The 22,569-nt window shown below is 50.3% G+C and overlaps 1 protein-coding gene across 1 annotated transcript in view; it reads right to left on the reverse strand.

The window, feature by feature from the left end:
* Positions 1-128: 128 nt before the first annotated feature.
* The window catches only part of LOC101064538 (low-density lipoprotein receptor class A domain-containing protein 4), a 100,396-nt gene continuing 77,955 nt past the window's right edge, over positions 129-22,569 (reverse strand). The window contains exons 5-7 of the mRNA XM_029838525.1: positions 1,620-1,774; positions 540-590; positions 129-218 (exon numbers count right to left, since the gene is read on the reverse strand). Of these exons, the coding sequence (XP_029694385.1) occupies positions 129-218; positions 540-590; positions 1,620-1,774 (296 nt within the window). The remainder of the gene's footprint in view (positions 219-539; positions 591-1,619; positions 1,775-22,569) is intronic.

Raw genomic sequence — 22,569 nt, forward strand, 5'->3', positions numbered from 1 at the left:
TTGACAATGTTTTCTTAACCTCCTCCATTTCCTCCACTACTCCCCCCCCCAAGCCGCGCCGTCACGCCAATTTACATCTCTGGAACCAAAGTCGAGCCAAAACTGCTTCTGATCTATCAGGGACGTGATCAAAGGCTGCTGAGGCAAGGATCGATGGGATGTTCGGTGATTGGCGAGCGGGCGACCTGCGGGTGACCAGCGGGCGACCAGCGGGCGACCTGCGGGCGACCAGCGGGCGACCTGGACACGTGCAGGTGTCCCCCACGTGCAACAGTTGGCTGATCCATGGATCGGTCATAACTGTGATTAATGAACAACAGGCCCAGTTTCAGCCCTGCTGTCGATACTCTGACTGCAGCTATTGATAATCCTGACCCCCCCCCCTTCCTTCCCACCTCCTCTCTATTCACACCCCCCCCCCCCTCTTTTGGTTTTTAGGAGAAATATGAAAGGAGGTTTGGTTGTCAGAAACGTGACTTTAAAGCCAACCGGAGCGGTAATCTGAACTAATTACTAAAGTAACAGTGGGAGTGTCTTACCTCTGAGGCACCTTGTCGAGACCCTCCGTCTGAAGGCCACAGGCATCCGTCCTGGAGACCAAACACACCAGACAAGGGGACGCTTTAACACCTGGCTTGTTCAGAACTGGGACACATTTAGGCACGTTTGTCACTGGAAAATCAACAATGGTTTCTCTCTCTCTTAACCGACTTTAGGGGAGATGAAACCCGACCACACGTGACGACCAGGAGCCTGACCGCTAAAGCCAGAACAGAGGGACCAGCAACTAAGGGTTTGTATCCCTCCGCCGATGCTGCGAGCTGTCTGATAATCGATGCAGCAGAGAAGCCAAAGCCGGGGTCGGGGTCAAAGGGCAACGGCTGCGTTGCATGTTTTTAAATAGGTTTTAACATTTGCGAATTGTGAAATGAATTCCTTGAAGTCCGATCAACACACACACTCACAGATGTTATTAAGCTACTTGGGTGTGGAACTGAAAGAGTGGATCAAGAACTCTGCTATTATCGGACGCTCTTACTCTGCTGCTAGCTAACGTGTTAATATAACAAAGTAGGGGGATCGGTTGAATACCAACTAGCCTAAAAGGCTTTTAGCATCACCTACAAACAGGTAAATAAAGCAAAGAATGGACCAATAATTAGCACCGCAGGGAGCTCAGCCTGTGTTGGTGCACGTGAAGCTCCCGTCAAAGCTTCCACGTGCGTTTGTTGACCTGCCGGGATGCAGGAAGAGGAAGAGCGGCTGCCGTCTGGACGCCACCGCGGTGAATTAAACATCAGAGCCCCACAGAGTGTGGAGCTGCAAAGGCATGCAGCGACTTTAATTCACAGACTGGAGCGCCGCTGCTACCTCGGAGAAAGTGGGACACAGACTCTGGCTGGGATGAAGGACTTGGTTTAGTTGGGCGCTGGTGCAGGGAACAATCTGGTTCGAGCTTCCTGTCCCGGCGTCAGCAATATAGAAATGTTCTCTCAGAGCAGAAGCGGATGATACAGACACTAACCGCTCAAAGAAGAGCTCTGTGGGAGGAGCAGATGCAGCCATGCCTTTGTCCCCCCCCCCACACACCACATACACACACACACAGAGTTACTGACCTGCTGCAGGGCATGGTCGTGTCTGCGGGCCTGGCTCTGCCTCGTTATGAAGGACCAGGTGGAGAGCTTGTAGTGGTTGAGCAGGCAGATGATCACCACCACCATCACCGTCATCACCACAATGATGATGATGATCTGAACGAACTCCAGTTCAGCTGCGCACACAGAGACAGACACAGGGGTTAACACGTCGTACAAATCGGCCACGATGGCGATCAGAAACCTCGTACATGTGTGCTGAAGTTGATCCGTCCAACACTTCAGAGCATTTGGTGTTTCATGTGTTTAAAGCTTAGATCTTTCTTATTTTTAACAGCTAATATGTGGCTGTAATACCGAGGTAAAACTGCCTTGTCGACCTATTAATTTAAGGTTAAGAGCCATTATAATCCGCTGTTATAACTCCATTTGTCCAGCAGGGGGAGGCAGAGGTCAACCACCCCGTGTAACTTTTTTCAGAACTTTACTGTTTACACTTATATTTAATGTGTGTGTGTGAGATAGAGAGAGGGAGAGAGAGCGATGGGAACAGTTTGGTGTCAGCCCACAGCGGCGTTTTTGTGAGGACAATAACTGGCGTGTTCCTGCCCTCACACAGGCCCGGAATGACCTCAGATCAGAGCAGCACCGAGCCGTCCCACACTCAGGTCCACCTCTCCTCTCTTGTTCATTGTTTCATGGGTTTTTTCCCCTCAGACTCCACCCACTCCATCACTGCCAGGCCTGTTTCTAGCCATCATTCCACCGACCCCATCCTCCTTCCTTCGCTCCTCAACAAGTCTCTTCTTGTACTCTTCCAGTCATATCAATGCCTCTCTCGCCCACCATCATTCTCTCCATCTTTATCACATCTCTTCATCAGGCTTCCCTCTCTTTGCACTTGTTCCCCTCCTCTTTGCAGTCTGAGGCTCTTTGTGCTTTATTGCTTTGTTCTGTGCAGAAGTCTTGACCTTGTCTGGTCTTAGAAAACAGGCCAATCCCTGACTCACACCCTTAGTCACTGTGTGTGTGTGTGTGTGTGTCCCTGCAGTGCTGTTAAAAAAAGACATAATGTACACTCAGCTATTTCTGCTGAAATCTGGACAACCTCTCCAAAAGGCAGCCCGCGCAAGGAGAAAAAAACGGGATGCTGAAAAAAGAAAAAGTTACAACTTTGCAGCAAATTACCTGTAAGAAACCTGCTCGGCTTACAGCAAATTCCAGCCCAGTCCAGTAAAAACCCAACTTTTCCCAGTGTTCCCAGCCTCGGTAATCCTCCCCAGCTTATTTGTCTGCATTAGGGTGGGTTAGCGTAGCGTCTGAGCTGAAACGTAAACCCACCCAAACCTGCTTCAGCCCCACCACAGCAGCCACAGGGGACGGGTGGGGTAATGCTGAGAAAAAGGAGGCCAGCTAGGCAGAACCACATGGAGGGTGGACACAAAAAGAAAAGCCAGAAGAATGAAACCAAAGCCAGTGCACCCAGCAGACGCTACGCTAACCGCCGAGGGATGAAAAGCTCAGTGCTAAACACAGAAATCATCTCAGTTCTGAAGGAAACAACCAGCTTCTAAAGTCAGACGTAGGAACAAGTAAAACGAAAGTGGCATCGGCATTGTTAATCACAGCGGAACAAGGTCCAGAGTGTCAAGTTCAGGAGGCCAGCTTCACTAAGCAACCATCGAATGTCATTAAATGGGGGGGGGGCATGGCGCCATTCTCTTAACAAGCCACGAGGGAGGCAGCTCAGGTACAGTTACACCCACAGAACCAGACTCAACCGCTCACATCTGGGCTGTTTTGGGTCACTTTTGACTGTTTTTTTTTTTTTAATCGACAGTTCTTCCTCTCTTTTGCCATTAAAATCTCACCATAAAAGGAGCGAATTTCCCTAACGGGAAGTTACCGCGTCGACGTTTCAGCGGGGGACAACTATTCTGCACAGGCGCCTGCAAAGAGGAAGAGTCGAGCGTTCCAGAAAGTTTCACTTTCACTGTGAACGGTTTCAGCTGCAGACAGAGAAACCTTGGTTGACTCTTTACTGCCGCCTCTAGGTCACACCGGTGTAGTGCACCCACACGTCCTGGCGCCACTAACAACAGATTGCTGTAAAATGTAAAGTCTCTCCAACGCCCCAAGTTTGAACCAAAAAAAGAAAAAAAAGCAGCTGCAGTTTCTGACCTCTCCTCTGCACGCAGGGGAGGAAGGAAGCTAGGAGGGGTCGAGAAAGGGGAAGGAAGCACTGAGGGGATCGAATAAAAGAGAGGGAGGGAGAGCAGACGGGAGGCCTCGCCGCAGTATCCACCCAGTTCAGCCAGTAGAACAGAGTGTACGGCTCTGACTCACTCGGGCCAGAGATCAGTGTGTGCAGGCAGTCTGCATTAACGACACCAGCCTGATGTTTTACAGCAGTAATCCACTTGTCAAAACAATATGAGCCCGGCGTCTGCAGCACCCTTATTTCTCCAGCTGAATAATCTGCACTGCCAGCCAGCAGCCGTCCCGCCAGGCTCTTTGCTTTTTTTTTAACCCTCCGTCTGCAGTGAGACGGTACAGAGGCCATCAGGTTTATCCAAAAGTCGCCCCCCCATACATTAGTTTCCACTGCGGGAGTTCCAGGTACTAGGACCCGGAACTTCACAGAAACCATTCCTGAGGGTCGGGTCATGGTTATGTGACACCCATGCTGGCGACGCCCGGGCGAGACGCCGGAAAATCATAGCGAGGAAAGCAACAAGTAAAGAGGTTAACATGAAAGAAGCAAATATGAAAGGAGCTGAGACGAATAAAAGGTGCAGTTAAGTTAAGAGTTCTTTGTGTTGATGGGGCGTTCAAGGGCGTCTGCTAGGCTCACGCTCCTCCTCTGATGGTTCCGTGTCACATCCTGGTTTAGCCAATTGGCACCGAATAAAATGCCCTCACTAAGGGTTTTTCAGGGCCACTCTAAGTACCAGAGACTCGGTGCAGTGCCATAAAAGTTCCTGCTTGGGGAAGGTTCCTGCTGTGGAGACTCGCACCAATGGCCCCGGCCCTGTAAAACTACCCCAAGTCCCTGCAGTGGAAACGTGGCTATTAACCAGCCCTGCAAAGATGGAGGTTTCCCTCCTGACTTGTCAGCCTGAATGATCCGAAACGAGTTTCTAAACGAGACAATAAAGAGGATTAACCAGAAAAACCTCCAGGCTTCAAACATTAAAAATGATCATTGTGAAACCTTTATGGCTAAACCCAGCATCCTTTCAGCAGCCCAACACGAAAGCAGCCGGAAAACACGGCAGAGAGAGCGCACACACACACATACACACGCACGCACACACACACACTGACCCAATGACGCCTCTTTAACCTTTGCATCGGCGCGGTTGTGTGTGCTCATGTGACACGGGTCGGGAGGTTCAGCTGACCTGCCAGTGAAAAGAAGCTGTCAGACACACAGCAAACAAACAGACAACAGCAGGTGCTGTCAGAGCACGCAGCCGACGACACACGGGGACGAGTGGAAATGTGCGAATCCTGCTCAGCCAATCGGCTTCAGTGCACACTTCTGTGGAAATATGGACTCCAGCTTCCACTGTAAACACTTCAGGGGGTGCATGTAACTGTCTTTCAGGTATTAGCTTATTCAATTTGCAAAAAACAAGCATACTTGGCTCTGATGCTAACATTATTAGCTTAAGTCTATAAGAATTTACAAAGGTAAAGTTAGCTTAGTGATCCTCTGTCCTCTGTTGTGTTTATGACAGGAGAGAGCCACATCTATGCTGCCTGCAACAGGCAGGTAGCTGGGGAAGCGCTCCCATTGGAGGGCGCGGACGTCCGTCATGTGGAGGCGGGGCTTTCATCCTTCTTCCATTTCTCCAGCTTTTGAAGCAAGTCCACGTGGGAGTTTTTGGTTAGCCTAACCTTGATTTCAAACAGTTGCATAATCCAAGGACAAAGCGCCATTTCAAAAATTCTCAAAACCTTTCAAAAAAGGAGCAAAGGCAGGCAGAGAAAGGAGAGTTTTCTATTTATGTTACTGCCAGACTGACAATATTTGACCCTTTAAGCATCCTCTCACACAGGCAATCAGCCATCTGCTAATCACACGTCGCTGTAGCAACAACCCGTTTTCCTTGCATTGTTCTCCACAACCGACCAAATCTACTGCAAAAATTCCTAACGGCAACAGCAGACACCAAACGGATTTCACTTCTGTGACTAATGAGGCCAAACACACGGACCTCCCTTGGCCTTGACACAAAAATCAGGCTAAAGGTTATCTATAGAGGCCGCTCACACTCAGACGAGGCCTCCAACGTTGGTATCGCTCAATCAACTTAACATTTGAGCTCAAGTGACCTCAGACAGAAAACCAGAAAACTTTTTTTTTTGAGCTGGGAGGCTACAGTCAGCGAGTACGCTTTGGAGAGTTGCCGCTGGGTCAGAGTGAACACTGGTAGCCGCCTAACAACGGATCCCAGGCTGAGCTTCTGAATCCAGCTCACGACGCTGCGACAGCCTGGTGGAAGTGATGGCACACATTCCTCAGCGCCCTCCGTGCTACCCTACAAAGTTTGCAATGTCATCTGGTCCATCCTGGCGCACACCCCCCCCCCCGCACTCATTTTGTCTGCAGTTACTTCCTGTTTCCTGCTTCAGCAGAGCCCCAGAAAGAGCTCAACACCCTCCACGACTGGCCCAGAAAGGGCAGCAGGCGAGCTTAACGGGGTAGGAGATGATGGTGAATTCACAGTAGAACATCAGAGGATTGTCTGTCACAATCTGGATCTCCGCCTCTGTGCTGTCGGGTGGATTTACATCGTCACAGCTGGGAACGAGGAAGTGCTGTACGTCCGCGTCTCTGCGCCGGAGCCTGCTGCTCTGAGCAATTAGCCAAATTATTCTGCTGCAAAATTCACAGGGGCTGGAAGAAATCTGGGTTTGCCGTCACAAAGACGAGCCTTCACGCACCTGGAGGGAGGAATAAAGCAATATGGGCAGGAAAGGCCAAAATAAAGGAAACGCCCCCCCCACACGGACTTGCTCATCGTTCTCCTGCTGTCCAGGGTTTCAGCCCAGCTAGAGGCCTGCTGAGTTCACAGACTGCTGCCCACTGCACAGAGCCCACACACACACACACACACACACACACACACACACAGAGTTCTCCTTTGACACACACTAGCGCACACAGTTCTGTCTGCTGCCACTGCCGTTGCTATGGTAACCCTTGGGCACGGTGCCGTGATCAACAAGGCCCGAAGCTGCTGGGGCACCATGGTAGCGACCTGACTGGCACGGATACGCACAAACATCCACGCACACACACACACACACACACAAACAGAGTAGGAGGAAATGAACAAACACACACTCACATGTTAAAAGACTGGCGCAGTTAGAGAGGAGAATAGAGAGATTTTGGTAATGAAGGGACAGAAAGAGTCAAGCAGATGATGAGGCAACAACTCTCTCACACACACACACACACACACGCACACGCACACACGCACCACACCACACCTCCTTTTAGACACGTGTGCACCAACGTCTAGACAGCTAATATCAGCCTGGCAGCAACAGCTTGCTTTTCCCAATCTCTGTGTGTGTGTGTGTGTGTGTGTGTGTGTTAGTGAGAGGGCATGAATGTAGTTATGAGCCTAGTTACTGCATCCCTCCTTTACCACAATCAGTCTCTCCATGGAAATAAATGAACTAGTTTAGTGCAGCTTAACCCTGAAGAGTGTGTGTGTAGGTGTGTGTTTCTGGCACCCTAGGCCCATTAAACAGGTAGCTCTGGGTCAGAGAAGAGAGGGAGGCTGAGAAAGAAAGAGTAGAATGACAAAGGTGGAAGACGAGAAGAGGAGGCTGTAAGTGTAGCGGGGATGGAGAGAGAGAGAGAGAGAGAGAGAGACATAGACAGAGAGTGACGGAGTGAGAGAAAAAGGTGCCAGACATGCTGAAGGAACTAAGAGCAACAAGAGAGAAAAACAATTACATCTCTGCCCGTCTTCTCCCCTCTCCCTCCTTCCACTCCATCTCTCTCTGCTCCTGTCACGCAGCAGAGGGAGGAGAGGCAGCTCGTCTCGCCGACACTCAACGGGATTAAAAAGACGAACGCGTCGATGGAGAAGCACGCCGCCGTGCCTGCGCGCATCTGTGCCTTTCATTTCCAAACAACAACAAAAGCTCCCGGTTCTCACAGTTCCAACAACACAACAAAGACACTGATGCCTTAAAAAAAGCGGCACACCTCACCCTCTAGTGGTAGGTTGCTGTAAGAATCAAGCCCCGCCCCCACGCCATCTGGCCCACTGCCTTCAGCCCTCAATCACTTACAGCCAATCGGGATTCACCGTTCGGGAATGTGGCGTTCTTCTTTTAGGACCACACGCTGATCAAAAAATTACATTTTGCAACTTTAAAACTAACCGGAGGGGCTTCTGCCCTGTTTGTTAGCATCGCGCCCATTTTCCCCTCGCTCGGCAGCGAAGCGAACAGCACCATCTGACCCGTCTGACGATCCTTTTTTTCCTGCCTGAACAAGCTCCAGTACTGCTGATGTAGACAATAATGACAAGATCTGATGCTGAGCTGGCAATAAATCCCAGCTTTTGGTTCCTGGAAAGAAGTGGTGAAGCTCACCTCCTTCCCCATGAATAGAACATGAAGGCCGATAGAAGAATCACAGGATCTGTGATAACATAGCATGAATATTACAATATGGCCTGGTATTATCAATATTCCAGTGATGTAATATTCATGAAGAACAGTAAAGCGGAGGAGAAGCGCTAAACTATTCATCCTGTGCCGAGATGGTGAACCCACACTTGTCACGTTACACACCTGAGAGACTGCAGGCCAGCTCTGACAGCAGGAGTCCGCCCGAGCATGTGTGTGGTGCGTGTACATTATCAGAGCCAGACAGACAGGATAATGTCTAGACACCCTGCACCCCAACCCCCGTCATAAAGCCAGACTGACTACACTCTCCCTGAGTAATTGAACCAGACTGGAGGGTCACAGAAATGTCAGGGTTAAAGTGAGTGTGTGGTGCGCCTGTGTGTGTAAGTGTGCTGGGAGACATGGACAGGGGTCAGTCTGCGTGTGTGTGTGTGAGTGTGTGAGTAGGTAAAAGGCTGTTGCTCAAGTCCTGACCAGAAACCCCTGAGCAACGCGACCGGCGGACGGGAACTGAACCGGACAAGCTGACGGATGTGGGGAGGCGTCCACATGCTGGGGTGTGTGTGTGTGTGTGTGTGGGGGGGGGGGCACGGCACAACCAGACTGTGATAGCCTGCAGCAGGCCCAGTTAGCCTCGTTGCTAACATAAGCATAATCTCATACGTCAGAATCGTCTCCAGGCGACGGCGACAAGTAGATATTAGCCACACAGCTAGCTAGCATCCACAGCTGGGCTACGCGCTCGTGCTCGTGCCGATAATTGACCACTGAAATGTGTTAATGTGATGCTGGTCACAACAGCCAGTGACGAAGCTGCTGGATGAAGCCCTGCTGCTGGCGTGACCCCAGGAAAACGTCTGTTATCCGTTTCATATTTGATCTCTGAGCTTGTCAACAGACACGCTGTGCTAGGGCCCGCTGTCTATCTGCAGTTGTTATCGGTTGTTGTGTCGGTTGCTATAGCGATGTGGCACATTTTTGAATTTTAAATTACGGACAGTGGACATTCGCCAATTTAACGGGTTTCTGATTCGTTAACGAATCAGAGCACAAGAAGAGGAGGAACGAAACGAATCAGAGCGGCGAAGTGTACTGTATACGTGCGGTTTAAAGTCTCGCGTCTGCACGGCAAAATAAATTCAAGGTTGGGGGACAAAGACAGGAGAGTAAAAGGTTTGAAGGAGGCAGAACTGCAACACGACATGACCTCGTGACACAACAGAGCGTAGCAACCTGAAGACGCTAAACCTGACACCTCCGGTCCTCCCTGGAATAGACCACCTCTATACAGCCCCGACAAAGATGGGGACAAAGATTTGGAACGATGGGCCGCCACCGCCGCGCACGCTAGCGCGGCGTGCGACTCTGCTATGACTCACTGTCGCTCCACTGAGATGGGCCAGTCTGTCTATCCATGTTTTCTGCCTCTCCCACTTTCCCCATTATCTGTTCATCCATTTTTCTGTCGTCTCTAATCCACCTACCCGCTTCCTTTCATCATTTATCGCCTCCGTTTCGGGATCCTTCCTCCTCATTTTCACTTCACTCTATAAAAACACACTTTTGTCGTCATCTCTCCCACTGTCTCTCTTCTCCCACCTCCTCTCCCTCCCTTACTTTCCCTCCCACTTCTTCCTCCTCTCGCCACTCTTTCTGACTGTAAACATGTCTTCCACATTGCGGTTTCATTGTACCGAGCCAACAGAGCAAAACAACCACGCTTAAGTGCTCAATAGGTTCCACCAGATGACTAGCGGCCTCCTCCCTCCGCGCCTCCTCCAGTCTCTGTCTCCCCCCTTTGGGTTGAGATGCTTAACAACCATGAAGCAATGCCTGGCAGGCAGGATTAGGAGGGGGGGAGACCGAGGCGGAAAAGGAGAGGAAGGAAAAGGGTGAGACGCTGAAAAGAGATAAAGACAGTGAAAGTGAGACAGGGATAAAGAGAAAAAGTGGAGAAGGACGCCATGTCAGGGTGGAAGTGGCGGGGGGGGGGGGGGGGGGGCAAGTGGGCGCATGTATACGTGAGGTGCGCGAGTGGAAGGAACTCGGGCCTGACCGCAGGCTGAACTTCGGCACAGCGCTGAGCAACAGCTGCCGACAACAGAGGAAAGTTTTAGAGGAAAAGTGCTGAGGATGAAACATGCAGGCGGGGGGGGGGGGGGGGGGGGGGGGGGCCTGAGAAATAATGGTGGTGGTGTGGAGATGGCGTGGATGTTTTAGTCTTGCTGAGAGAGGTATAAATAGAGCCGGGGCGGTGGCGGATTGAAGGGGTTCAAAGAGAGGGGAGGACAGCTAAGAGAAGTCAGCTCCTCTGGGCGTGACTGGACCGGGACCAGAAGCTCTCCTTTCTGTAATCACCCTTCCAAGGCCGTGAAAACAAAGAACCGCGGCAGACATGAGAGGACGGGGGACGCCACCTGATCCAGGTGGGTATGCTAACGTTAGCAGTCCATACCTGAAGAGATGGAGCTGCGGAAGAGGCTGCAACCGTGACCAGCCAGTCAACCGGTACCAAGTCCCTCCCAGTGGAAAACAAAAGTGTCAAGAGTCACCGGTCTCTCGAGTCCAAGACCCCCGGATCGCCGTGAAGCGGAATGGTATCGGAAGCGAACCACGTGGCCGTTGATGGGAAACATTCCTCCCGGCACATCTCTTCTTCTGCTTTGCTCTCCCATCTCGTCCCGTCTTTCATGCCCTTCGCCCTCTCGCGCTCCGGCTCCTCCACCCACACCAGCCGCTTCCGTCTTCCTCTCAAAGCAGCCGGCACTTTGGGAGTTCAGCTCACGGCGAGTATCGTGGCATGAAAAGAAACTCCTGACTCAACGAGGTAAATCTCTTTTGGGCCGCACAAACGCAGAGTGTAACCATAGATAGCAACAGCTTAGCAACAGATACACACCCACACACACACGGTTTGGATCTTTATAGTAATCTTTTGGGTTCTTGGTGTTTATGGCGCGGCTGGCTCTTGCTTTCGCTCCAGATGGCAGGAAGTCGGGTCAAAGCTGCCACGCTGGAAAGTGCGAGCTGTTGTTTCATTTGAAACTGGAAAAAAAACTTTCTGCCTTTTCAAAACGGCTGGGCGGCTGCTCCGTTAGCGCGGAGCTACATCTGGCTCTGGTCTGAAACAGCTGAGGGGGCACGTTTTGAATGCTAACAGCTCTTTCTGTGCTTCCAGACCAGCAACAGCCACCTATTAAAGGAGGGAAAGGCAATTTGGCTGTTGAAATGAGAGTCTGAGCAGCCCCATCCACCCACTCACACGCACACATGCGCACACACGTGCACACAGATGCAATTCATCATGGCAAGTGAGCATCTTTCGAGGAACCTAAACTCTTCCCATTAAAATTCCTGCCTCATAAAAATATAATTGCCATCGAAGAAGACTCGGGGTGCGGCTCCACCGGCAGGGGTTTAAGTGTTTATAGAAAGAATTGTTGCGCCCGCAGACGCAGGTTTTGATAATTATGGCAGCGTGCGACTCTCGTGGATTTATAAATAGTTTTTTCCTGGTGGAACTTGGGTGGAGGATTCCATAGAGGGGCTCTTTTATGAAGTCCAACCTGGTGGAGACCTCGGTTGTAAGAGATCTGCTGGGTTAATCTGGCTGACAGATGGGGCAGGCTGTGGGTAGGCGGGGCTGTGTATTGCAATAGTGCCGGGACGGCGCTGGGCTGGGCCAAGCCGGATGCTGTGACTCTGACCTATATTAATAATTCACACACAGGAGCTCCTCGCTGCACAGAGCGGGAGCCCTAATCATCATTAGCAACGCTAGCCAGAGGCCGTGTTAGCTATCAGCCGAATGCCAAGACACAAAGATAAGGACGAGGATGGGAAGGGGAGGAGGACGGCGTCCCATCCCCGACTCCACCGCCTCTATTCCAGGTTCTGAATTCAAAAGCAAACACATTTACATTTTGTAGCTGTGGCCATCTTCTGTTCTAGCTCGATTATTTCCATGACAACTCTTCTCTCAACAACAGCTACATAATTCTACATTATTTAAAGCTTTGGAGCTTGTGGTGGTGTTGAAACTGACATGGAAGACGAAGTTCAGAGTTATATTTAAATATGTTGAGTTTCTTTTCAAACAACAACAACAACAACAACCAGGAAACAAAAGCTGCTGAGATGGGAATCATGCAGAATGATTGTGATTGGGTGTTCCAGTGAGTGGGTGCACACTCGGGCCCCCTCTCCACACCAGCTCATTTGACTATTTTCCCGTCTGCAAAGCTGCATTTTTGCATACGGACTACCGATTCTTTTAGGCGACGCCTAATAGCTAGGTTAGCAAGGCAGCGCAGATCCAAAACACTTTGCATAACAAGTGTCAGATGCATCTGAGGAGACAACTGTGTTATGGTTGGGGGTGGGTGGGGAGTCGGGAGTCAGGCCAGACCAGACAGCCTCCATCTCCCTCTGACTCCCTGTGTGTGTCTGTGTCTGTGTGTGTGTCCCCCTCTCCCCAGTCAGACAATAGAGCAGGCCCTGTGCCTGATTGGGGTCAGCTGGTGGCAGCCGGGGGGGAGAGAGGAGGAGGAGGAGCAACAGAAGTGGGGGTGGAAGGTATCAGACACCGCTGTCTGACTTGTGTGTCTGGATAGGAAGAGAGGGAGGGACTCAACCCCCCCCCAAAAAAACAGACAGCTGTCTCACTTCTGAGACAGCTCCCAAAGACTGGAGGAGGCTAACGGAGCAGCTAACACACACTTTTCTGACTCACACACTCTTTTCTCACTACTTAACTCCAGTTCAAACAAAAATGTAGGAAAAAAAAAAAAAAAGAACTCACGCAGTTAAATACCAAACGGATGTGACCCGCACACAAAAGAATGTTGGGCCTGTGGAATCTGCAGCTGTGTAAAGTGTATACATCAGCCATTACCTGGGTGAGGTCATTCACCTGCTCCCACCTGAGAGGTGATCCTGAAGGAGAGCTAAGGTCGCTCCTGCCTGCTGCTGAAACACCGCTGCTTGTTGTCTTTAAACACACATTCATTGATTGCTTATCTCTTATTGAACTGTAATCCCTGTAATTTCCCGTGATAAGGTCAGATCTAGATCGAGACCACGGATTTAACCCCCCCCCCCCGACACACACACACACACGCGCGCGCGCACACACGCGCACACACACACAGAAAGGTAGTAGTAATACCTGAGGAGCTGGGAATGCAGAAGACAGGAGGGAATGTTTGCAGAGCTTAGGTGTAGGAAGACTATTGTGTCACATTAGTAGCATTCACACATATGAAATGACGCCGTGAAGACGTGTGCAAACACACAAATTAAGCAGCAGTCTACGGTCAGCTTCTTGGTGAACTTCCCCTGACTGGATAGGTAACCGGCCACTTTGTGACAGTTTAGATTCCAGGTCAAAAAGAAGCTAACGTTGCCATTAAGCTAATTCTTGGTAATTAGATGTCAGTTCCATCTCCAGGTCACGTCAGTGTTCCTCTCACAGTCCCGGCAGGAGAACAAACAACTGCACCTTCCTCTGTGAGTTAGCAAACCCAAGGACACGCTGACTTTCTTATTCAGTATAAATTTGCTTTGCATTTTCCAGCTTTGTCCCCAGTGGAGTATTTCTTCTAAGTTTGTTTTTGTGTTTTATCAACTAATTTCTGGAACTTTTTAAAATTGCCCCTCCTTCCTCATAGACAGCGAATAACAAAGCGAATAAAGAACTCCCATTCACGAGGTTAGTTCACAGGTATTTCATCTTTCTGACCTGCAATTCTTCAAGCAGACGAGACAGGTAATAAAAGACCTGTAATATTACATCACTGTAGCCGTTTCTCACCAGAGAAATGCGAGAACTTCCCACAAACAATCTTTTCAGATAAGTTTGTAAATTCAGCGAGACTGTTGAAGGCCGCAGCCTTTAGCTGGATATCACACAGCTTCTCTCCTTACTTTATATTTATTCACATTTATTCAATCATTAGATTATAAAAAAAACTGTGCGCCGCCTCGCCATGTCCCTCTCACCTTACTTTGTGCATGCATGATCCATTTTAAACAAAAACGCCGCTGAGAAGCGCTGCATACTTTAGCTTTTGATTTGATAAGTTGCTGAAAAACTTCACCTCAGCTTGGAATCGCCACAAAAACGCGGTGTGGGTGACAGCCTGGACTCTGGCGGAAAAGATTTTTGTCCCTGAAAGCAGCCGCGAGGAAACTTCATCAAACAAATCTCTTCAAAATCCAGGGAAATCCTGCAAGCTACTACATGAAACATGTCATTATTCTCTGTCTGGGTGTTCCCCACATACACAAACAAACGGATTACCCAAAATCTGACAAAACAGCGGGCCAGTGCAGCTTTCCTGTCAGCCAGATTCCTTTTTTCCCCGCTCCGTGTGATACGAAAGGCTGCCTTCTTTTTTTCCCAACGCAATAATCGCCGTTTTTGTTGTGTACATAAAAAAATACCCAGACATGCAGCGAGACCGGGTAACAAACACACCAGCCATTTGGTTTCTGACTGAGTGCCGGGGAAAATAAACGTGCGTTCACGTGTTTCTGTAGCAGTATTTTGACAGGCTGCAATATCTCTACTGCACGTGCACGGACCTGGAGTCATATGACAGGCAGCAGACAGAGAGGCTGATTCATTCGCTGCCGACTCTTTAGCATCTCAGACAGTCCCAACCGTGTGTAAATAGATGTTGACCGAGGCAGCAGACTCCCAACATCCCCCACCGCCACCACGGCTGAAACACGCACGCGTTTGACGGATGTCCTGTCTTCGAGCACACACAGACTACAAATCTGCCCTGGTCCCAAGGGCATTTTGGGAACTAAAGGAGGAGGTCTGCTGCGTCTGTGTGTGGTGTTGGGGGTGCAGAAACTAGACACAAAGGGAGTCCCAGTAGTCAGCGACGGGGTTGCGAACGCCGCCGCGTCTGCAGGGGTGAGGGTGCTCTGGGATCCACCTTTTCCCCACTTTGGACTTGAATCCCCTGCCTGACGTCCACTGGGTGGAGAGCGGCCCGGCTCCCGTCTTTCCCAGCATTTGTCGCATCAAGGTTTGTTTACGCGTTTCCAAAAATACACCCGGGCACAGCTGCGCCGCAATTGAGAAGAAAAACACAAACCGATGGTCAAGCATTGGGAAGAAAAAAACAAAAAACACCCGAAATAATCCGTGACAAATCCCCATTCGGTTGCGCTAACGCGACACAACGTGTCACAACAGCTACACCAACGAGACAAAGACGCGTTCATCCCAGACAGACGTCCACCAGCATCCAGCCTGCACACAAGGTTCACTTTTAGATCTTTCGGTGCCACGGTGCAGAAGAACGCCACACGCCCAAGTGGGAAACGCCGTAAAAAAGCAGAACCTCTCACGGAACGAGGCTCTCTGAAGCCGCCGGTCTTTAAGAGGAAACTTCATCAGGTTATTTCTCACGCTTTGTTTAACGTGAGGATTGACTCTGAGCAAAGCAAATTTGACTACTTGCAGACATCTTATCCGTTACCAGCAGTGTTTTGTTTATTTTTGCTTCAGGTCATTTGGCTTCGCCGACCCGTGGGAATACTATAAAACGTATGTGCTTTTATTTTGAAAAGACTTCAGAGGAATAACACACCAACAAAAACCCCGTCTGGGTTTAAGCCCAACGTTTACGCCCACCTTGGCTTCTGTGACCCGGACAGAAAAAAAGACCAGTGCAGGTAAACTCAAGGACAGGCATGAAAAACAAACGTGTGAACCCACGTGCACATCAGGCTCTTCCTGTTGACAGAATGCCTGTTGTTAATAAAAAGAAAACCTGCAGCTGTGATTGCTCGGTTCAGAGGATCGCTCTCGGTTCTGCTCTGTTTCCAGACAGGTTTTGAAGCACCAGCCTTGGTGCGCTGCTACAGTCATGAGGCACCCTGTGATTCCTGCCCCCAGCCTCTGAACAACTCCACACTCTATATTTTGGTGGCGGTATAGCCTAGCAGAGGGCAGCTGCAGGTCAACACCAGGGTGTAAAAACAGTCTGGGCCTGGACCCCACATAAAACAAGGAGCTCTTTTTTAACCTCTGCGAGCCGAGCGCCGCTATTCACGGATACAACTCGTTAGCCGAGGAGAGGTGGCAGACTAAATACGACTCCGCTGAGAAACACTTAGCAAGTGTAGAAATTCCCTGTGAAATTAATTATAGGAGCAGTGATCACAAAAGAAATCTGTCTAGGAGCCAGAATAAAAATGGATGCCGTTGTTTGATTATCTCAGTCAAGCCGCTCCCCAAGGTCCCAGAATTCACCCAATCTTTCATTTACAAGCAGTCACCAGTAATAAAACAAATTCATTACAACTCAACAACCCACAAAATAACCAAAAAAAGAGGCAAAAGCAGCCTCTGAACAAACAAAGAGCTCCGTATGAGCGAGCCTGGCGTCAGCTCTCCGCACATTTAGGTGTAAATGCATGAGCGCGCGATTGTGCGAGCGACTGTGGGCGAGTCGACAAGTGTGCGTGCGCGTTTGGACCGAGGTAGCTGACAGATGACCTCCGCTGCCACCTACACACCAACGCTTACGGACGGGAGTGCAGATCAGGCTGCTGCACACACACACACACACACACACACACACACACACAGACACACACACACACACACACACTCCAGCCTCTGACACGCGGACCTGCCGCATCCCAGAGGGCAAGTGCATGTATACTGTTAGATGTACATCTAAAGGGCCGGATCGATGAGAACCAGTATTCCTTCAGTCTCCTTTTTTATTGCTTGAGTGGCCTCGGAAGAAATGTGCAGATGCTACAGATGTGCTGGAGAGACACAGAGGTGCGTATTGATTGACACGCGTCTGCAGTGTGACATCCATCCTCTTCCCAGTTTGAAACAGTCAGAAAGACAACAGCACTTCCTGTGCTTCAGATAAGGAAGCTGCTTCAGTAAATATTACCCTTCTGATGCTTCCAACCATCTGTTAATTTGAATAAATCTGCTTCAAAAGATGAAATTGGGACTCGTTTTTTCCATCAGAATAGCGACCTTTTGTGAGCTTAAACATCAGAGGAGCCTTTATCGGCAGAGGAAGGGACAATAATGGGTGGACTGGTTTAGCATCGCTGTGCCTGAGCTTAAACCAGCTGAATTTACCTGACCCACATAAAGAGCGCTCAATACAACTGGTGAGAAAGAATCCCAGGTGCTGATTGTCTCAGCTCCAGACGCTGTGGCGTGCTGCACAAAACACCGCCGTGCTGCTGCCACCGACACCAGGAAACGTGATCTTATCAGCAGCCGCGCTCCTCTCTCCTCCTGAGCGGCCCTGCGTTACACCGCAAAGGCGAATCAGCATTCCTGCATCTGCAGCACGCAGCTGGGAACATCCGCGCTTTTATTTTGAAAGGGTGACGTGACGGTTTTAAATCATCCTCTATTCTGAAGCATCCTCCATGGGCAAAGAACCATCGCTTGTGCTAAAGTTTCCTACTGCTGGTGGTCTCGTGCAGCGGCCAACGCCCCGGCTCCCATCAAGGTCGTTTTTTCCACTTCAACTTCATAAAACCTCGACTTTAATCTCAAAGGTTGGGTCAGAGCTCAGCAGTTCAAGCAGCTTAAGTGGGCGTGTGCCATTTTTATGATCCACCCAAACTTGCCAGAGAAAAAAATCCATTTAAGTTGTGCCCAATTTCAAGGAAGCTCCAGCACGCCACGGTGATTCATCCGATCCTGGCATTGAGCTTTTCTCTTTTAACTCCCAAGAATAAAAGTAATTCAGTCCAGTTCTGAATCATCAACCTCCCCTCAGTCATTTCCTGACCGCCGGCACCTTTTACCTTGGGCCCTTCGCTGTTCTGAAACACAAAAGAGCCACGGCGGCGACGCCTAGATGACAGTGGAAATATGCATTTCAAGATTGTATTTCAACAGAAGGACGTCCCTTAAACCTACATATTTAAACCTTAAACCTACATGTTTAAGGGACGTCCTCCTTCCGTTGAAATGCAACTCAAAACGTACTTGTTTAAGAAAAACAGGCCCCGAGGGAGAATGTGTCAATATTAGAGGAAAAGACAAAATAAATGTGTTTGCCGAGAACCCGTCCGCAGTGTCAGCCCGCGGGGACGCCTCCTCCACAGAGAAGTACAACTGTGTGGACAAGAGTGCTGTAGGTTAAACATGTCGCCCGAGGAACGCTGGCTATGGATCTAACAGTCCATTATCGGCTTTAATTACCAGGAAGCCAAACACCTGAACTGCAAACGGACTTCCCAAACCCGGAGTAGCCGGGCCAGAAGGCTCCGTGCTGTTTGACCTGAGGAGCGTTTCTTTTTAGCCCTCCTCCAAAAATCAAGAAGCAAAAACCAGCAGCAGCAGCAGCAGCAGCAGCTTCAGGTCTTTGGAATGGCTGCACGTGGACGCCAGCGTGTAGGCAGAGGTTTGATTCCTGGCCGTGACGCGCTGTCTGCACGTTCCTGCTCCCTTTCAATTCCCCTCCCTGTCTGAATAAAGAGGAAACACACCAGCGCAGACGCCGCTCCACTTAAAAAAAAAAGAAATAGACAGGGAGATGGGGGGGGGGGGTCTTTTCTTCAGCCGGAGAAATCATCAAAGCTTGGGCTACATTATTCAGTCTTGCCGGGTCTGCATGACAACACGGGCAACAAACAAGAGCTCTTTTCACCCCAGACAGGCACTACAGTAAAGACACGGCCGTCTCAAGCCCGCTGAATGGACCCTGCCCCCCCCCCCACGACTACTCTCAGAGCACCAAAGGTCCAGTGAACGACACCGGGCCGGCGCTCATTCTGCAGCGAACTCAGACGCGTCAGATGAAAGCGCGCCGCGCGCGGCGACCCACGCGATCGCTCCAACTTTCTTTTGTGGCTGAGTTTACCAGCAGGGTTCAGAAGTCTGAGTCGGTGTTACTGGATTATCTAATTAGGCTGCGTGTGCTGGCTCTCTGCTTGCAGCACTTCACGTCTGACTAAGTGTTCCTCCCCCCCCCCAACGGTTTCACAGAAACCGACGGCGGTACACCCAGACAAACGCTTACACGCACTTCTTGGTTTACACGGTGGTGTCAGCAGAACCCAACCCGGGTTTAGTACCTGAGGCAGCCCGGGCCGGCCACGCTCGCTGCATCCCTCCGCGTCCGTCTGCGTCTCTGTTTAGATATCTGTCAGTACTTGTCTTCCTGTCTGCTCCGCACTGTTCCTGTTTATTTGTCTTGGTCTGCCTGTCTGCGTGTCTGCAGATGTCTCCGGCTCTCTGTCTGGACGCCCTCTGCATTTCCAGCAGTCTGTCTGCTCGTCTTCCTCGGCCGGAGTCATAAAAAAAGGAACATCTGCAGTGGATCTAGCAGGCAGCAGTGTTACGGCGGGGCTGATAATGATAGCTTCTTTCTGGGCTGCTCAGAAGGCAGACAGACATAACATACCATTCAAGCGTTTCCTGTCTGTGCTGACAGGGGAACTATTTAACCCTCTGTGGTGATCCCTGGCAGCAAATGCACCGTCTGGGCCTTCCAGTCAACTTTACAGACTGAAGAATACAGCAAACGTCCAAGTGTTAAAAGACTCTGATATTACCTGCACCAGAATGTCATTCCAGTGATCTTTCCAACAGTCAACTGTTCTAACTACTTTGCGCACTCTGGAAGCTCAGACACAACACTAACAATGATTTAATCCTGTCTGCTTCAAACTCTCAGTCCAAGTAAAACAACAAAGGCTTCCAACCATCAGCCGCGGACGCCCTGCGAGCAGCCTGCAAAGTTAGTAAAACACAGCCCAAATGCAGGCAATACATGTCAAATAAAGGACCGCCACGTTAACGTGGGAGGCACGAAGGACGCAGCCGGTGCCGAGTTACTGTTCGGCTGTCTCACATTAGGACTTGTCTGACTTGACCGTCTTTTCTCCGGTGCAAACAAAACCGCTTATGAGGCGCTAAAGTCGGGATTGTACTCACATATCTCCATTCCCTGTGGCTGGGAAGCGGTGCAGTTGCAGGAGCAGGTGACATTGGAGTTGCCGGGGCCGCCAGGGGCCGTTAGGTTTTGCATGGGGCTGGGCAGACCGGGACACCGCTCCGTGGAGAGAGCCGCCGCCACCGTCGGGGCCCCACGACGGGAAAACAACGAAAAACTTCCAGGCAGCGGCAGCCGAGTCCGCCGCTACGAGTAACTCCCGACACTTTCGCACTTATTTCTCCACAGCTAATTTTTTTCCCCTCCTATTCTCACGCCATGTTTGTCTGGAAGCGGCTCGGACGGTGAAGTAAGCAGAGGTTCGGGGAAGCAGCCATCACCAGCGTCTAAAGCGGTCTACGGATTTTTTCCGCTCCTTCCTTCGCCGCCGAGAGCAGCTGTCCTTCCTCTACTGGAGCAGGGCAGACACGGCGGGCTCAAGCCCCGCCCCACGCCGACTGACAGCCGCTCCGGCCAATCAGAGCGCGCCGGGGGAGGGCCAGACTGCGAAATAAAAACGATGCCTTCAGGAGCGGACAGGAAAAAAAAACAAAAACTTTGTAACTCGGACACAACTGAAAAACAATGCGATTTTTAAACCCTCCGGTGAGATGCGCACTGGGAAGCATGGGTTTAATTTGAACACTTGGATGAAAACATGTTATCTGTACAAAGCTTATGTTCGCTGCACTTCCCAGCAGGCAGAGTGATGAAAAGTTAAAGTTGTGAAAGGCAAGTGTTTATATTATTAGCAGACAGCATTATTTATGCAGGCCTCTTGTTCCAGTCTCACTGGTGTGGTGCTGTCTGGTGTCAGTGGTTAATATTCATGAAGGCCCTTGCATATATTAGATGCAAATGATTTAATTGTCTGACTATTCCTAAATGCTCCAATTTATACAGCTTGGACTGCTGCACCTGTTTCATCCCATCTACATATGGAGTTAGTATAGCAGCTAAAACAATCAACGGAACACATTTAAAACCATCAAAGTCATCACCTGTACATTTATTTGCACTACAAATTATACCACGAAAAGCTATAACTTGGGAACAAGCTTCTGTTGTCAACAGGGGGCCTCTGAAAGTGTACTGACACATTTTAGAAAACAAAACTTGAATCTGGCATTGTACCAAGAGCACCTGAAGGCAGCACTGAAAATGGGATGAGAGTTACTGGTCTGAGCCTGGATATGTATGAGTGTCTGGGTTCCAGAGGGTGGGAGGTGGGGGAGCTGCTGACCTGACTCAGAAAGCTAGCAGACGGTCGGGTCGTGGTTGACAATGGCTGTGGGAGAGCAGAGGAAGGGAGAGCGGGAGGGGGGCAGGCAGGGACGGGGCTGGCTGGTCTGCTGTGCTATCTGGGGAGGGTGGGGAGAGCTCTTTGAGTTTCACTCCCTTTTAGAGTTGGCCACAGCCAATGGAGAGAGCTTTTTGGAGGGGCTAACCTTGAGGTGACCCTCTGCACCAGTCTTGTGGCTGAGGGGCACATGTGCAGCAGAGAGGCATCCCCCCCCCAACCAGAACACATGCCTCCTCCAACCAACAGTGCACCCCCGACACGCACACACGCAGACACACACACAGCTCTGTCTGCAGTCTATAAATAAACGAGGGTGTTCAGTTCTGAGAGAAGCTCTGAATGTCACTCTAAACCAGCAACTTTCCAGACTGTAGCCCAGGAACCACAAGATAGTCCCTCCAGTGTTTTACACGCTGTGTGTGTGTGTGTGTGTGGGGGGGGTCCAGATTCTCTTGAAACTGTTGCATTTGCTTGATTAATAGTAATAGTATGTTGAACCCTGAGATACTGGCCCTGCTGTCTGGTGGTGATGATGTCATTTCCAGTCAGACTGTGCACCACCTCAGTTGAGAAGTGGTGCGACTGTATCGAGTTCTCACCCTGCGGTGGCCCGACCCAGGAGCGGTCAGCTGTCAAACCAGGAGCTTTTCACTGCATTTTCTTAACATGAGAACTTTGAGGTTTCTTTCTTTACTGCAGCCCACCATGGGGAGGGGGGGGGGGGGGGGACAGAAAGCTTTAAACGTTTTTGTTGTTTTTTGTTGTTTTCAGTCTCACACTGTCAAAAATATTAGGAGTAATCACAGTCTCTCAGACTGAACTGTGGGTTTCAGTGCGACTTTAGTCCAAGGTGCCACGTCCACTCATGCACAAGCTATTTTCCATGACGGTGTCCAGTGATCCACCCGGAATTCTGACTGATGCAGCGGGAGAAGAAGAAAACAGATGCAAGACAGACGCAACTGACAAACACCAGGCAGCTGTCATATTTTTATTGAAGCAACAAATTGAGGCATTGGCGGTTGCCTTGTCAACCCAGAGCCTCGATATCAAT

The sequence above is a fragment of the Takifugu rubripes genome, chromosome 7, assembly GCF_901000725.2.
Source record: "Takifugu rubripes chromosome 7, fTakRub1.2, whole genome shotgun sequence".
Classification (NCBI taxonomy): Eukaryota; Metazoa; Chordata; class Actinopteri; order Tetraodontiformes; family Tetraodontidae; genus Takifugu; species Takifugu rubripes.